Source organism: Neltuma alba, unplaced genomic scaffold, assembly GCF_004799145.2.
Source record: "Neltuma alba isolate B1F8T4 unplaced genomic scaffold, ASM479914v2 tig00011404_pilon, whole genome shotgun sequence".
Lineage (NCBI taxonomy): Eukaryota > Viridiplantae > Streptophyta > Magnoliopsida > Fabales > Fabaceae > Neltuma > Neltuma alba.
Window position 1 is genome coordinate 208920 of NW_021636091.1, and position 18171 is coordinate 227090.

Below are 18171 nucleotides of genomic sequence, written 5' to 3' on the forward strand. Positions count from 1 at the left end.
TGAGCAGGATGTCATATTTCACAGTTGTTACTTGGTAATGCACGCCATTGCCATTGCAATTGTTGGTTGTTTCGGTTCAAGTTATATTGTAGAATTGATGCCAAGTGCCCATTTTTTATCATTCGCTGGTGTTCAAAGATATGCATGAAAAATTAGTACTCAAGTTTGATGCTTTTGTGAGACTTGGGCACTGTAGTTCCATCAAAATTAACTTTTCTGTTTAATCGACAATTGACAAAATTATGCCTGATATTAGTTTGTTGATAAGAGCATGATAGTTATTTTTTAATTATTTATTTTGTTGGTTACTGAGATGAGATGGGGAACTAACTTGCTTGAACTTCTCTGCCCACAAAAAAAGAAAAACATCAGCAATCCCAAAATTCTTACCGAGAAGCCAACATTATTATTAAGGAACACATTACCCAATTCTCTTGTTCCAGCTTCTATGCATCAAAATCCCTGTAAATGGTGACGTTCCAGATTTTTTTTAATTCTGTACTATGTTGGAAGTTAATTTTTTTATTAAAAAAAAGTTTTTGTGCGTCTTCACTTTTAAGAAAGTTTTTTTCCCTTAAAAGTTCATTTTCTTTCCAGGGCAAAATTGCGAGCAATATTAAAGCCTTCCACAAAAACTAGCCAAAATCTGCATCCTAGTAATCGGTAATCTATATGAAGGCCAGCATGCTTCCCAGCTCTTTGATTAAATAAATAAATAAATAAATTTAAATATAAGAATTGATACCCATTCAGGCTTAAAAAGAAAATAAAAATAAATAAACATTTATAGAATAATAATGATAACAAATACATAACAAAAATTTTATATCCTAATTTCTCTGCAACTCCTTGTACCGTGCTTCATTATCTTCATATTTTCCTCTGCGCCCTTTTCCTGAAAATAATGCAACCACCAACTCCACAATTTGCCATAATTATCTCTTCCTCTCTTTTGGGGCAAACACAAAAAACAAAATTCCGGACAAACTACTTAGGAGGTATTTGGCATTCTCAAAACCGCGGTTTCAGAAGCACTTTTCCGTAAAACAAAGTAACCTCCTCCATATATTTACTTCGTAATCCGTAAAAGCACTTCTGAAACTATGATTTGGTTTGTATCCAAACACTCCTTTAGCATCAATCGATCAATCCATACACCAACCAAGGCCCCATTGGAGGACAATTCTCCCAACATAATTTTTTCTCATGCAGCCTTAAAAGTATCTGCTAATCGTTGATAGTATTGCTTTTGCTGCTCCAAAAAACAAAATAAACCATTGTCACAAAAAACAAAAAACAAAATAAACCATTTTAAGCATATAAAGTATAAAGCTCAATCTAATCTATACACACGCACACATATACACACACAGTATTAAAATTCCAATATCACATACCGTGTCTGACACCGAGGGAGAAATTTTAGTGAGAGCAGTCTCAAAATGGCTTAATTTGATGGTCACTGTATCTGAAGTTCTCTCTGCTGTTGATGCCGACTTCTCTTCAGCAGCAGCCAGAGCTGCTTCGTTCATCTATATGTTAATCAAAGTCAGCAAACTCCCCAGAATTGTTACCACATTTACACATGTATGTTGTTATTGTGATAAAGATCGGACTAGACTAGCCGATTTGACCACCACCCGGGGGGGGGGGAATTGCTGGTCTACTATCTTATTTGATTTGCTTAAAAAATCAATCAGTCCAAAGAAAACACCAAACAGATAAAAATTCAATCAAGACTACTTTGTTTTTGTTTTAAAATTTTAAGAGTTCATATCTTCGTAACTAATCCATTGCTGTGAGTGACTAATCACTTTTTACTATATACACAAAATCATTTTTTTTTCCCTACATCAATCAACATAAGTTTAATATTATATGATTTTTTATAAATAAAATTAACATATAATTATCCACAATTCAGTAACAGTTGGACCAATAAATTGTGTATATGCACACACGTGTGCGCGCACCCCACATGATACACTCATGCAGTGATGCTCCGAGAAAAGGGGCATGAGGGCTTTTAAATTATCATTTCATATCAGCTCTGGCATAGGATAACCATATACATCAAAAGCAGATACATACCAATGCAGCAAGATCAGCACCACTAAGATTTTCACAAGCTTCCATTCTTCCAATGGCACACAAATCCACTGTGTCATCAATTGGCTTCTTCCTTGCAAGAGCTTTTAAGATCAAGCCTCGCTCATCTGAGTTTGGCAGAGGAACATACAGAAGTTTACCTAACCTACCAGGCCGAAGGACTGCATGGTCCATCACCTCAGGTCTGCATGAGAGAAACACACGGTATACAGAATTGTCAAGTGCAGACATAAAAGGAAGTGACAATGAAAATGTAAACAAGCCTCATATTCTTAGTTAAACAAGAGACGCTATTAAATAATGATGAGGAAAGCATAACAGATATTACATTAAAAAATAATACTTGTATGCTTTCATCTTCAAGTTCCTTTTCCCAAACCAAATGGGTGTATATGAAATGTGATTAGAGATGGCAAACAAGTTACCTGTTTGTAGCACCAATGACAAAAACACCTTGCCTTTGCTCTGCACCGTCTAATTCAATAAGTAGCTGCAATCGCCAATATTTGTCAATTTTTTATCCATGCTGAGCATGTTAGCATTAAGTAATTCCTTCCAAAGATTTAAGAAATTGTTTGACCTGGTTCAATAGTCGCTCTACAACCCATCCACCTTCTTTACCACGTTTGGTGGTCAGTGCATCCACCTAAAGATGATTCAAAATATAACAGATAAATTTTACAAATTGCAGATAAATTAGAAGGCTCCCTCTACTGAAACAAATTCAGTTTCAGTTTACTTAGTAAATATAATTTTATATTCTGTTTGTAGGCCAAAAAATTAACAAACAAGTGAACAGGTCTTTCATATTTTTAATTTTAACATTTGTTTATTTCAAATGATTCGATACCAAAAAAAAAAATTCAGACTTATAATGATGATTTAAATGGGAAAAAAAAAACTGAAATTAGGACCATCGAGATTTTAGACATTTCTCCGCTGCTCCTTGCAAAAGGGCAAAAATTGGGTCCATAATAAACATTATTCAAAGGTAAAATAGCCACAAACCTCATCAAAGAAAAGAATGCAAGGTGAACATGTTCTTGCCCGACTAAACAATGTCCGCACTGCTAGCTCACTTTCTCCAACATATTTATTTAGAAGTTCAGGGCCCTGCAACAAAAGCGATTAAGACAATTCATTAAGATGCTTCATTTCAGACAGGAGGATCCTGTAACTCAACCAGAACTTAAGAGACAATGGTGCTGTAGCTGTTAAACAGACCTTGATATGAATAAAATTGGCTCCCGCCTCATTGGCAACAGCTTTAGCGATCAGTGTTTTACCACACCCTGGTGGTCCATAAAGCAAAAATCCTGTCTCAAGATCCACCCCAAATTCCTGAAAAATAAAATTTCAAGAAATTAACAATCATGTGAGACAGTGTACAATGATTTTTCATGACATAGCGTGTACAAAAGTCAATTGATCCATTATAGATTAATAAGATGATTTTAGAAAGAGAATTAGAAAGTGAATCATTGAGCAGTAAGCTAGTTATAAAATCAATATTTAATAAATACAATACATTGGTTCTGGGATCTCCAATAATAGTAATTTTTGTTGAATTAGATTCAGACACATGGCTAATATCACAAGCATAACGTAAACAGAATTTGAGGGCCACAGTACAGTTGAAAAAATGACTACATTACAGAAGACAGCATAAAAACAATATCAAATTGACAATGCAGATTTACAATCTTGTTACTTAACAAAAATACACTGAGCCCCAAAATATTCCAAAAAGTATATCCTTTTGTGAAGTATAATCTCCACTTCAAATCTCTAACACTAAAACCCATTGAATGAAATTGATGACCTTAATAAATATCAATATCAATATATAAAATAAAATCCATAGTAAGCGACACTATTCACAAACCATATGTTTAGTTACCATCTATTCAAACATTATGAGGGAAGGAAGGGGGAAGGAGAGAAGAGAAGAGGAGACGAGAGAATGAGAAAACAAAGAACTCAGAATCTGGTAATTCACAAAGATTCATCTGTGTCTGTTACAATATCTTGATATCTATTTATAGACCCTATCCTCACCTATCACAATAGTCATAACATAACTAACTAACCAACTTTCACTGCAACGTTATGATTATACAACATATTACCCTTGACTGCTAGATCGATGAGGGATTCAATGACACAACAATAGACAAAGTCTTGCCTGCATTTTGAGCAAACGCGTGGCCAATTATCAATTTATAAATTCTTTCACACGTATCAGCTACAGCCCACCCATTTAAGAGCTACAACGGCAAGAGAGAGAGAGAGAGAGAGAGAGAGAGAGAGCTCTAAACACCATGAATTTAGAACTCTCACCAGCCCATCAGACCCCTTGATTTTATAAAGGATAGATCCCATGTTAAGTTTCAAAATGAAGGGAGAAAAAAAAAAAGAAAAAAGAAATCAAGGAAACATACCAGCATTAAAAAAAATTGGCAGGTTAAATATATTTTATCCAACATAGGAGCAATGTTCATCTTCAACTCATTTAACAATCATGCATTCTGCCAACAGAAGTACTTTCCTCTTGTAATCAATTGCACCCCAAATTAATCATTAACAATGGTTTTCAAAAAAGCATCAGTGATCCCTTTACTATAATATGATAACAAGCAACCAATCACCCCAAAACCTTAGGGTAGAAAAAAAAGATACAATCTAAAAGATGAAAAAATGCATATAAAGTTCAGCTAATTTAATGATTTTCCCCAAACAAAAGCTGCCTACTTTACACATCCATCTCTGCCACAAGTCAATAAAACAATTCCAGCCAAAACTACCTTATAATCCTCTGGATACTTTATGCGTCTGACAATATAACGCTCAAACTCTTCTCTTAGAAGATCAAGCCCCCCAATATCTGCCCATTTTACATTAGGAATGGAAGAGAACCCTTCTCTTCTTGATGAAGGTTGCACTAATTTGACTGCTTCCTGCAAAAGTACCCCGAAGATTATAGTGGTTTTCAACGTTATTAAAAAATATTACATAAACCATAAAGGTAAATCTTTCTAAACATTCATCAATTTATTGACATGGAAAAATTATTGAAATGAAAAATGTTGATGTAAACTTATTCTAATCAAACAACTGAGATGTTCATAACCATAAATAAATGGAAACACACAAAGACATACATGCTTCATTACGACCATTCTGAGAATAAAACTTGGTTCAATAAATAGCTGTAATAATGTATGATATAATTCTAGAGGCAAGAAGAAAAAAACCTTGGAGGTAATTAGAAAAGGAAGGAACAAATAAGAATATGAGGATATAAATCAATCTAAGGCACCTCAAAATCTGACATTTTGATGACAAGCTTATCCATCTCTTCTGGTAACCAAGGTTCCCTCCACCAATCTTCATCATGCTCATCTAAAAGATCTGGGGATAATTCATGTTTCCTGTCGTGAATAATTCTTTTCATTGCTAGGTTACCTGCCTTATCAGCTAGAGCTGCCAAATCTGCTCCAACAAAACCTGGTGTAGACCTGGCTATTTTTCTAAGGTCAAATGAGCCCTCCAGATTCAGATTGCGAGTAAGCACAGACAAGATCTCCTCCCTAGCATATTCATCAGGGACACCGAGGAAAATTTCACGATCAAATCGCCCAGGCCTTCTCAGGGCAGGGTCAACAGCATCAGGCCTATTTGTAGCTCCAATAACAAGAATATAGCCAGGAAGGGCATCAGAACTTTCTGAACTATCAGCTGGTTGTAAGAGCCTGCTTGATTGATCCATTGAAGTCATTAACTGTGTTACAATTCGTTTCTCCATCTCACGCTGTAAATTTTCTCTTTTTGAAGCAATTGCATCAATCTCATCAATAAAGACAATTGATGGGGCAGTCTTGTATGCTTTAGAAAAAAGCTCTCTAATGTTTTCTTCAGAAGCCCCTAAAGTACTTATCAAACGATTAGTTAAGAAAAATTATCTATCAAAAAGAAACGCTTAATGGTAGCAGCAATCAAACTAGGTTGTCAAAATGCACATTCATTTTTCAACTCCCAAATTCCGACCAATTAACTGGAAATATCACTTAAAGGTTATGTTCTTTACAACTAAGACAAGTAAAATAGAACATAAAAATCCAGAGCTTTAACTTCCTGAGGTCAAGTTGTCGACCATCCAAGAAAATGACAACTCACTCTAAGCAGCCATATCAATATCGGGATAACCGTAACAGTAACAAGTTGTAATCACTAACCACGTTCCAAGGATCCTAATTGCCACTTAATATCAACCTTGCAGGCTGCACAAACAATCTTTTCTTTTGTTTGGCCACTGCACCAGTAAGTTTATCATAAAGTTGCACTGAACAGGAATTTTTGTCACCAATGACTCAACTTATCCCAATCAGCATTGTTCATCATTAGCAATTATAAAGCAGTGACGACATCAGTTCTTTACATGATTCACTTCAAACATCAACTATCTTCAGATAATGCCAATCAATATAAGCTTTGAAGTTTTCCTCTAACAAGTAACTATATTGATATAAGATGGTCAAGCATGGGAAAAATCAGGATCACCAAAGAACAAAAACAAAATTTCAAAGATAAATAAATACTTGGAATGGTAACATTCATACCTGAAACTCCGGAAACCACTTCTGTTGCTGATATCTGATAGAATGGAAAACCGGTCTCATTAGCTATAGCAAGAGCCAGAGTGGTTTTGCCACACCCTGGGGGTCCATGTAACAAAATCCCTGCCATAGGCCTCACCCCTAACTTTCTTGGCAACTGTGGATGATAAAGTGGAACAATTACTTCCATCTTCAATTCCTCCAGCACCTTCTTCATCCCACCCAAATCTTTGAATCTAGGTCCACCCTTCCCCTTGACCTCAACATCACCATTGCCATTCGGAACTGAACCCCTCAATTGCCTTTTTGGTTCCAAATCCTCGTTCATGTTACCTCCAACCCCATTCATAGCATCAACCTTAGTTGCCTTCTTATTATTAGCCACCTCCAGTTCAATGTTTTTCTCCTCTACTGTGGATTTCACATTCTTTGTTTCCGAGTATGAAGCCCGCAACATTGTTTTCATCAAGTCAAAGGCTGGTTCCACTTTCTCCCCATAAATTGCATCCTCTGATGTAGACACAGTCCCATCTTCGCCGTCTGATGACACTGATGTACTAGAAGTTGAGGCAAAAGAGGTTGATAGAATGCCCCCATCCCTTTGCAACCTTTGAAGGTGTAAATCCTCCATTTTTTGCAATCTCTCTTCACTTTCATCAACTTTCTTGCGCCTCTTTCGAGATGCACTTCGACCCTCTCCTTCGTCTTCATCATTATCTTCTACGGTGTCAGGCTTCAATATGGGAGTATTGGGCTTTCTGTTCAACTGCCTGTTCCCATGCTTGGATGACTCCAGAGCTTCTTGAACAAATCGAGTCAAAGTTTGTTGCTTTGTTCGCTGATAATCAGGGTAATTTGCACGAAGATGATTCACAATGTCATCAATAGTTGAGTACCTGGATTTGCAGGACTCGAGGCGACGACGAAGAATTTCGTGCAGTGACCTTCCTCCATTTCTTCTTCCCATCTCCGTAGATTCTGTAAAGCACCGACTCAAACTTTCTTCGTTGTTGGTTTAATATGCTTCAAAAACCAATGTACAGAGCAGGCGACACGATCACGACCATGAAGACGCAGTACGAGGCTGTGAGCATGACGCAGCAGCAGAGCAAACCGGGAGCGGAAACTGAAGAAAACCTAACTAGAGACCCTTTTTTTGGGCAACCATTCATATGAAAAAAAATTGAGTTAATACAATTTTTCTGTTTTTAGTTTTACCTCAAGTTATTTTTCAAACTTATCCCTCAATTTTCAATTCACAAATTTTGATTTTTTAAAGGGAAAATCCCAGAAAAAGCCCTTGAAATATACCAAATCCCAGATTGGGTCCTTAAATTTCGAAAATGACAGAATGGGTCATTGACCCAATCTGTTATTTGTAAAATTCAGGCAAATTGACATTTTTGCCCCTGAGCAAAAGTGAGTAGTTATTCTCTAAACAAATCTAGGTAACGCTTACACTGTTCTAGTGATTACAAGATTCGTTGTAGTTAATAATAAGGTACCTGGCAATAATAAGATACCTGACAATGAAAAAATGAGTAGTTATTCTCTACACAAATCTAGGTAATGCTTACATTGTTCTAGTGATTACAGAATTAGTTGTAGTTAATAACAAGACACCTGACTATGAAAAAGTGAGTAGTTATTCGCTACACGAATCTAGGTAACACCTAAACTCTTATAGTGATTCCTTGAGATAACACCTAACTGGCATTTCCCATATTCCAAGGACCTTTTTTGGGATTTTCCCTTTTTTAAATACTACCTCTATTCCTAATTATAAGAGCCAGTTAATTTGAAGAGATCAAAGAAGTAAGTTAAGTTAGTTATTTGTCCTAAATAGGTATTATCTTTCCTAAAATATCCTTGCTAATCAAGTGTATTGACTAGAATTATTATTATTAGAAAGGCTACTTTGAAAAAATATATATAAATATGAGAGACCAAATGGATTGGGGTCTTATATTTAGGATCAAAATAAAAGTCAAATAGGGTCTTATGTTAAGGACCGGAGGTAGTATATTTTTTATTTAAAATATTAATTCTTATAATTTAATAAAGATCTGAATTATTTTGTCTTTTCAAAGAACTAGAATTTTTTAAAACTTGAGCAATTATAATAGAAATTAGTGCAAACTTAAAAAAATCAAATATTTTATTAACTCTTTGGTTCAATATTTGGTTTAAACTTTTATTTTTTATTAAAATATTTATAATTACATTTTTATACTTTTATTTGTGATCATTCGCATAAAATTTCAATATTGTAATTGTAGAAATTATGAGGACCAAAAAAATAAAGATATGAACGATAAAATCATAACAATTAATCTATCAGCCTTGTCATTCTATTGTATTTAAATGTTAAAATAGAATGTGAATTTCTACCATTACTATTATTAAAATTTAATTTTGTCTCGTAACACGTAAAAATATTATTCTGTTGTACTTTACACATTCTTAATAAAACTAAAATGTTTTCCCTTTTGATAATTTGGAGAGAAAAAACTTCAAAACATCACAAAAGATACAAGTTTTCTGTTTAGGGAATAAAAATAATTGTTACGGATGCTGATATAATTTAAACATTTAAAATATTCCATTTGCCTAAAAGAAGATAATAATCATTTCAATGTCATCGTCTTAATTGGCTAGACAAGGTTTTTAAAAAAATCATATGTAAATAAATAGGATATTCCATCACTTAAATATCACCAACGCAGCAGCACTGGGTAATTCCCTTGAGTTGGTAATAACGGCAAGAACCACAAACAGGTGAAAGGGATTTAATAACAATTTTAAATATATCTGTTGGCAAGAAATTCAGTCGAAAATTGCTGCACTCATTGTATTAATAAAAATTATGACATGAGGAAACGGTCAAAATGAAGTGTGAATCCCACTAGAAGTTCTGGTCATGATGAAGAAATTCCTTCTACCCTAAGCTACCCAACAAAGATTTAAGAGAAGGACAAGCACAAACAATTCCCATCGAGAACTTGAATAAAAATCAACTGAAATTTGGGCCTTGTAAACTGCAATGTCAATCTCCAGCTCTATAATTTCATATCCAGCAAACGAGGTTTCTTGTATGGTTGGTTCCTCCTACAAAATTACAAACACAAGTTCCAACAAAACCTTGTCAAGAAAGGGGGAACAGTCAGGATAATAAATTCATCAAAATGAAAATTTTGTTAGTGATATAATCAACCAGCTGCTGATATTAGTGATGAACATTGTTTATTTATATTTGATTAAAAAGGTTCAGGAAAAGAATTACCTGCCAGCATCTATTGCTTTCTTTTATCCTTTGATTTAGAGTGTTGCTGCCCATAATATGCTTTATGCCTAGCCAATGAAAACTTAAGATGAGCCATGTTTTGCTTTCTCCTGGCTTTTCGAGATAAACTTTTTGTCTCGACATTTGACTCCTCTGCAGATGGTTTATCTCTGTCTCCCAATCTATCTGATGAACTTGACTTGCTGGCATCATCTCTTGATTTTTTCTTTTTGTTCTTCTTGTCCAAACTTTTTGAATGAAGGAGCTCTTTAGTCTTCTGCTTCAGCTCGTACCTCTTCCGTTTGCTTAACTTCCATTCCTCCTCCCTATAAGGAGCAAGTTTCTTCAAGGAAATATATTGATTCAACTCTTTTTCGTCCATCATCAGTAATTCTGAGGCACTCAAGCCGAATCTGTTTGGCTTTGTTTTGGCATACTTGAATCTTGTCTTCAAGTCCCCAATGGTATCCTCATAATCTAATTTATAATACTCATCCATCATTGCCTGTCTTGCTTTCTCCAACAGAGCTGTTTTACGCTTCCTCTTCCGCTTACCTTCCTCATGAACTTGTTCTTCATTGTTTTCTTCCTCCTCTTGGAGTTCATGATCACTGCCATTCTCCATATTCTTCCTCAATGCTCGTTCCCTTGCAGCAAGAAACCCATCATCAGACCCACACGCGTCCCAGTCTTTAGGAAGTCCAAGCAATTCATCCTCCTTCGCAAAATCAGGCTTCTCCATTTCATTATTATCACCACAAAAATCTGAGTCAGCATCTTCTGCATTATAATATTTTTCATCAAATGCCGCCTTCATCATCTTATCATACTCCTCAGGGTCAAATTCCTCTTCTATTTCTGCGACAGACAATGGGATAAGATCGTCATCATGAATTCCTGCAGTCTTCATTATCTTCTTAACCTTCTCCTGCATCTCTTGCTTCTTCAAATTCTTCAGATGTTTCAACTCCTCCTCCCTCTCCTTCTGTGCTATTGCCATTCTCTCCTCTTTGCTCTTCCTCTGCTCCTTCCTTGCATTTGTCTTCTTCCTCACTGACCCTTCCACATTCCGAGCATGACCCAACACCCTGTCTCCTTGATTTTCTTGATATCTGAATTCGTACTCTTCCTGTCGTTCGAGATCACTCTCCTCTGATTCTGATACCCATTCCAAGTTTTCCTTATCAACACCCAAATTCTCCCCCTTTTTGTCAATCCACATCTCGTTCATGAAATAGTTTTTCAGAAACTTGGAATTTTCATCTTCATTTGTATCTTCGCTAAAGTACTTCTCCAATTCCTTCCCATATTCCTCATCATCACTTTCTCTTTTATTGTCACCTGCCTTCTCCTTCACTACAAAAAAATCCCCTTCATGATCATTTAAACCTTCCTTTTCTGATGCATTAAGAAAAGCCCTTTTCAATTCTTCTTGCTCATCAACATAAGTCTTTTTCCCCTCTTTATTTTCTGATATACTATTCTCCTTCCCACCACTTTTCTCTTCTATATCCCCAAAATCTGGTCCCTCCTCAATCAAATGCTTTGCCATCACATCCTTCAGATACATCGGGTTTCTACCACTTTTATTTTTAGAATAAACTTTCTCCATTTCATTGCTTTCCTCTTCACTGCTATCATCTGACTCAAAAAGCTTAACATCTTTTTGCATGAGACAAGGGTCCTTCTTCTTCACCTTATTTAAGCAGTCAAAAAACTTCTTATTATCCCTTCTAGACATTTTTAGCTTCTCATCATCAGATGATTCAGATTCTTCATCACTATCAGAGGATGAGGATGAGGATGAAGATGAAGAGATAAGACCCTTCTTTTTTAACTCTTCAAGACGCTGGAGGTCCTCCCGCTTCTTGTTGTATTCAAATCTGCGAGCATACTCCTCATTTATCTTGACTTCTGATATGTCATCATTTTCTGAGTCACTACCATCAAAGAGTTGGAGAGCCATACTCTGTCGGCCAACATAGAAACGAGAACATTAAACAGAAATTCCCTTAAAGATGCATATTATTTGAAATTGGAAAATTATCATGACTCACAGATATGTTATAAGAGAAAGCAGCAGTAGCAACCAATAAAAATGGAGATAGACCCTATGACAAATATAAAACTAAGCTCTGATCTCAAAGGAAAGGGAGACAAAAAGGCTACTATAGGAAAGCCCTGTTACCCATATAATTGTTTTTCAGCAAACACTATTTTTCAACTAACAGAACTTGCTAACCTGTACTAAACACAAAACTAACTACCATGTAAAGTTTTAAACAGAATACCATGAAGGAAAACCACCTAAATGAAACAAATAAAACTTTAAACTTCACATCACAATAAATAATGTTAGTGAAAGATAGTATTTATACTGGACAGATCTAAAAATTGAGGTTATTTGCTCTCTATGTCAGCGAATACTTTTAATCCATATCAGTAACGGACTTCGCCTATCACACTTGATACTTTAAGCCAAAAAAGCATGCAAAGCACAAAATCTTGCACTCAATGATAGATACTAAAGACCTAAACAAAACTGAGTTGGGCAACAGCTAAAATGCAGAATTTTGGACACACATTCGTCCAGGTTAAATTAAGACTTCTGAGCTTGAAATTGAGAGTTTGTTAAAGGTAATGCTTACAAAGTACCCCACCAAAAAAAAAACAAAACAAAACAAAACAAAAGATGAAGACAGCTGAAAGATTGGAAAAGAAATCCGTGCCTATTTATCCCAGCAAAATACAAACAGTTCTAAACACTGATGACTGAATAAGACTAATCAAAGGGAATATGATAGAACTGAAGCACCTTTCGAGGGAGAAACGAAGTGAAGAAGAGTGATTATTAACGTAACTAATTTCTATTGCTCCCTCTTGTCTTTGAAATTGAAAGCTAATAGTTATGGCGACAGTGCAATTCAAATCAGCATTTCAATACTGCATTCGAGAATCACTTAAGAGATCGATGTACTTAATTCGACGATTTAGAACCTCTAGAGCAACCATTGCAAGCAAACAATAAAGATGCGCAAAGTGAGGATTGAAAATCAATAATCAAACATGGAGGACAGAGCAGAAACACCAAGCATGCTTCAACATCTTCGAAATGAAGAAAAGGCCAATCAATGTTGAAAATCTATAAATACCTCTTGAAAAGACTGCTAGAGAGAGGTCGTCGTCGGCGGTAAAAAAGAGAAAAGAAGATGTTATCGGTATTTGCTGAAGCGGCAGGACGACGGACTCGGAGCTCGCGAAGACTGAAGGTACGGCACTACGGCGGCTCAAGTAGGCACAAGGAGGGATTGATGGAAGAGGGAACTGGAACTGGGAAATTGGCGAACTGGGATATTTTTCTGGACTAGGGAATCAATTAGGGAAAATTATAATAAAAACCCGAGAATTAAATACAAAAAGATTATCAAAATTATCAAATTATTCCAAAATTCTAAGGGATCTTATTACTAAAGACTTTATTTATTTAATTACCAAATTATCATTTTTTTAAGTATATACTAACAACTGAAAGAACAATCATTAATAATTTAAAGTACAATAATTAACAACTATCATGAGTATTAGCAACACATTTTCTCAGCGCAAATAAAATGTAATGTTTGAGTTGTTAATATTTGCTGCGATAATTGTTAAATGTTAAACCTTAAGTTATTAAGGACTGTACTTTTAGTTGTTAATGGATTCTTAAAAAAAAGAAAAGATAAGAGCAATTTGGTAATTAAACAAATAGAATTTCTTGCAATAAGGTTCCCGGAGACTTCTGATTGATTAGATATGTTAAGGGATTTTTTTATATTTAATTCTTTTATATTGGACCTTATTGCAAGGAAAAAAGACAAAAAAAATGACATATTAACTTTATAATGCCCAAAACATTTGCTCAATTTAAGAAATCCCATTTTGGTCTCTTGAGACCAAATTGGGATTATCATGTTAGATGAAAAGACTAAATTGTCTGTCATTTTATTTGTTGTTTTTAAAATACCAAATTCTCCACTAGGCGGCCGGTCACTGGAGCTCCGTCGGCAGTAGTTACTGAAGCTCTGGCGACCGGCTAACAATTGGTCACCGGAGCTTCGACGGTTGGAAACAATTTTTTTGAAAATTTTTACAATTTCAGTATAACTGTTAACAACTTTTATAATGCTATTAACAATTTCAGTATAGCAGTTAATAACAGATTTTCTGGAAAATTCAACAAGCTTCGGTGGCCAAAAACAATTTTTTTGGAAATTTTTACAACTTCAGTATAACAGTTGACAACTTTTGTAATGCTATTAACAATTTCAATATAGCAGTCAATAACAGATTTTCTTGAAAATTCAACAAGCTCTGGCAGCCAAAAACAATTTTTTTGAAAATTTTTACAATGTCAGTATAACAATTAACAACTTTTGTAATGCTATTAACAACAGGTTTTTCGAGAAATTCAAAAAGTAGCATTTTTACAACTTTAATAATGCCATTAACAAGTTCCGTAACTCTATTAACAATTTCAGTATAGCATTTAACAATATGTTTTCTTAAAAATTCAAAAAAATGGCATTTTTACAACTTTAGCAACTACTTTTTTTTTTGAAAATTTGTACAACTTCAGTATAATGGTTAACAACTTTTGTAATGTTATTCACAATTTCAGAATAACAGTTAACAACAAGTTTTTTGAAAAAATTCAAAAAGTGGCATTTTTACAACTTCAATAATGTCGTTAATAAGTTCCGTAACTCTATTAACAACTTTGGTCTAGCATTTAACAACAGGTTTTCTTAAAAATTTAAAAAAATGGCATTTTTATAACTTTAACAACTACTTTTTTTAAAAAAATTTACAACTTTAGTATAATGGTTAGCAACTTTTGTAACTCTATTAACAACTTCGATATAACAGTTAACAACAGGTTTTTAGCCAAATTCAAAAAGTAGTATTTTTACAACTTTAGTATTACCGTTAACAAACTCAAGAACCTATTGTTAACCGCTACACTGAAGTTGTTAATAGTGTTAAACAAGCTGCTAACCGTTATACTGAAGTTATAAAATTTTTTTAAAAAAATTGTTTTCCACTACTCGAGCCCCGGCGACCAATTGTTGAATTTTCTGAAAAACCTGTTGTTAACTGATATACTGAAGTTGTTAATAGCATTACAAAAGTTGTTAACTGTTATACTGAAGTTGTACAAATTTTCAAAAAAATTGTTTCTGGCCGCCGGAGCTTGTTGAATTTCCCAGAAGACTTGTTGTTAACTGTTATACTGAAATTGTTAATAGCATTACAAAAGTTGTTAACCGTTATACTGAAATTGTAAAAATTTTCAAAAAAAATTGTTTCTGACCGACAGAGCTTCGAAGACCAATTGTCAGCTAGTCCCCAGAGCTTCAATGACTACTGCCGCCAAAGCTCCAGTGACCTACCAACTAGTGGAGGCTTTGGTATTTTAAAAACAATAAATAAAATGAAGGGTAATTTGGTCTTTTCATTTGATATAATAATCCCCGTGTGGTCTCTTAAGACCAAAATGAGATTTCTTAAATTGAGTAGATGTTTTAGGCATTATGAAGTTAATATGTCATTTTTCTGTCTTTTTTTCCTTACAATGTTCTCAATCAGTTTTCGGTTTTTCCCCCAAAATCCATTATCGCCAAAAAAAATTTTCTGTGTAAGATTACAAACTTGTACATTTTTTTTTTGCCACAGCAAACTTATACATTAATGAGTAGAAATAACAATATCAATTATAAAATCAAAAAGCTGTATCTTGTGATATATTCACAATTTTGAGCTTATAATTGAAATAATTTAAAAAATTGATTAATAATAATTGATTTTCAACTACTCTTCTAAGTTAAATAGCTTGTAACTAAATCTATATTTTTGGCTCAACAATAAATTCAGTATTCTCGGATTTTGGATTGCTTTTAATAAGATCAGGACTTTGCCATATAATTAAAATTAAAATTGAATTTATATCATGAATTAATGAATCTAGTGGGTTAAACTTTACTGGTTAAATCAAAATCATACAAAAATTAATATATTTTTTTTTTAAAAAAACTGCAAATGATATTAATAGAAAATTACAAAGATAATTTACACCCTGAAAAAAGAAAGAGAACACATAAATACGTAATGATGAAAGCATACTATGAGGTGTTCAATATAGAGGTTTTAAAGCCTAAGAAGCATTCATCTAGTTAGAGGCCTAACAAGCCTTTTAAAGTATTCAAGGGATTTTTAACTTAAGAATGTTTACGCGGAAGAGGATATAAATTATTACTTTGATATGACATGGATAATTACATATGCGAAGCTTGACGTAACACATAGTATGGCAGCTCCAAAACCATCATGACACGTGATTTATTGGTGTATGCTCACTTTGACATTGAAAAAGATAAGAATAGGTTCTAAGTAGAGCTGGGAATGCAGGCTGGCGGTGCGGATATGGGCCAGCCCACACCAAAAGCAATGCAGGTTGAAGTAGCCCGCACTTTGGCTGGCCGGCGGGCCCGCCTAACTTTTAAAAAAAAAATTATTATTTGTATAGGTTTGAGCTTAGTTTGTAATGTTAAAATTGTACTTAGAGTTTTAAACTTGAGTAATAAGTTATAATAAAATAATGTGAGGATTAATTTATAATTTGAGAAGATATTTTAGAAAAACTAACACATATTTTTTTTAAATAATTAATTTGACTATTTTTCTTATCCAAATTAATTAAGTAGATCTTTTATGTATGTATTACATATGCAATTACATGGATGAGAAGATGTAAATATGAAATTTGAGGGTTAAAATCCTCTAATTATGTTGTATAATATATTAGAAATTATATAAAAAAAATTTAAAAAAAAAGCGGGCTAGCCCACCAACCGGCAGGCTGGCCCGCAACGGAACGGGTTGAAAACGGTGTGGGCTGGATTAGCCCGCACCTTGGCGGGTTGGCAAAATGCCAACCCGAACCCGCCATTTTTGACGTGCTGGTGGGCTGGGCCCGTATTACCAGCTCTAGTTCTAAGAATCTAAAAGGAACTTTTAAACCTAATTTTCACATTATTAAATGCTCAATTCAACAATATACTATGGAGGAGTCCAATGGAGGTTCAACCTATTAAATTAGGACCCGAATGCATTATGAGATAGGCTATGGGAGTTTCAAAAGGTCATTCAATCATATTCAAATCTAAAGGGATATCTAAAAGGTCCATTTAGTCCATATATGCTTATGAACATGAATAGTATGTATGAAGATTTATTTAAAAAGTCGAATAACATTCAAGAAACAACAAAAATGGTTTTATACAGCATTAATTAGAATTCTATTTTTTTAATTAATTTCCTATTTTATATCAATTGCTTTCTTAAAGACAAAGACTTACATATTTTGTATTATATGAATTAACAGAGTCAAATAAAGATCTTTTCGTTAATGGTATGATCCTATGACCTTTCTCATTAATGATGAGATCCTCTTAAATAGTGTGTGATTTAGATTATTTTATATTAACTAGCAAGTTAGAGTATGCTAGAAAATCCTTTAATTTTTTCTATTTTTAATACATTTTCTCATTTATTTTTTATGTACTTTATTTAGTTAGTATTATAGGCTCTGATAGTTTATAATGAGCTTTAAGGCTTATGTTATCAATTAAGGTTTTAAAAAGTCCAAGCTTATAAATATTTCAGTGTGTACTCTACTCAAGAGTAGATTTGAATATTAATAATATGATAATTTTATTTCTTTGCTAAAAGCATTGCACGCATATCGTATTCTCGTGAGAATACTTTCATAATATTAAGGAAGTTTTCATAGCGAGGATTATAAAAGACTGGTTTTTTCAAGTTCCTATTTTGATCATTTTTTCAATTTCTTATGTTTAGAGTTACAAGCGGCAAGTTTTTTGGGGGTCTTAATTCTAATTCTTATAGTTGTTCCTAGCCAATTTGTAACCCACTCATATCACATAAACAAATAAGAGAAAGAAAATTTGCAGAGAAGGCACAAGGGAGAAAGATTGTAGAAAGATCATAATATCTTGACCTTTTTTGTTGTGGCTACGATACCAAATTAGTTATCCAACTGAGAGCATCTTGAAAACATTGCAATATGAAGATTTGACTATCGGCAATTTCTTTTCCCATATA

At 34.0% G+C, this 18171-nt stretch overlaps 2 protein-coding genes across 2 annotated transcripts; both read right to left on the reverse strand.

The window, feature by feature from the left end:
• Positions 1-1137: 1137 nt before the first annotated feature.
• On the reverse strand, positions 1138-7854 carry LOC114712943 (cell division control protein 48 homolog C). Its single transcript, XM_028897504.1, has 10 exons — positions 6729-7854; positions 5429-6033; positions 4914-5066; positions 3334-3450; positions 3118-3222; positions 2690-2755; positions 2535-2599; positions 2092-2293; positions 1398-1532; positions 1138-1252 (listed from the first exon to the last, which is right to left on the reverse strand). Exons 1-10 carry the CDS (start codon positions 7690-7692, stop codon positions 1205-1207), a joined length of 2460 nt encoding a protein of 819 aa, XP_028753337.1. The 5' UTR covers positions 7693-7854; the 3' UTR covers positions 1138-1204.
• Positions 7855-9568: 1714 nt separating this feature from the next.
• Positions 9569-13332, reverse strand: LOC114712944 (protein KRI1 homolog). The gene is made up of 3 exons (XM_028897505.1): positions 13161-13332; positions 10009-11977; positions 9569-9833 (listed from the first exon to the last, which is right to left on the reverse strand). The coding sequence occupies exon 2, from the start codon at positions 11972-11974 to the stop codon at positions 10019-10021; it is 1956 nt and encodes a 651-aa protein (XP_028753338.1). The 5' UTR covers positions 11975-11977; positions 13161-13332; the 3' UTR covers positions 9569-9833; positions 10009-10018.
• Positions 13333-18171: the final 4839 nt, after the last annotated feature.

What these genes read in the sequence shown, in the direction of transcription:
- LOC114712944 (XM_028897505.1), bottom strand. Translation starts at nt 11,974, where the DNA reads ATGGCTCTCCAACTCTTTGATGGTAGTGACTCAGAAAATGATGACATA.
- LOC114712943 (XM_028897504.1), bottom strand. Translation starts at nt 7,692, where the DNA reads ATGGGAAGAAGAAATGGAGGAAGGTCACTGCACGAAATTCTTCGTCGT. An exon ending in AGTATCCAGAGGATTATAAG is followed by an intron (nt 3,451 to 4,913) that starts GTAGTTTTGGCT and finishes TTTATTTTTCAG; the next exon opens with GAATTTGGGGTGGATCTTGA. An exon ending in GCATTCTTTTCTTTGATGAG is followed by an intron (nt 2,756 to 3,117) that starts GTTTGTGGCTAT and finishes AATCATCTTTAG; the next exon opens with GTGGATGCACTGACCACCAA.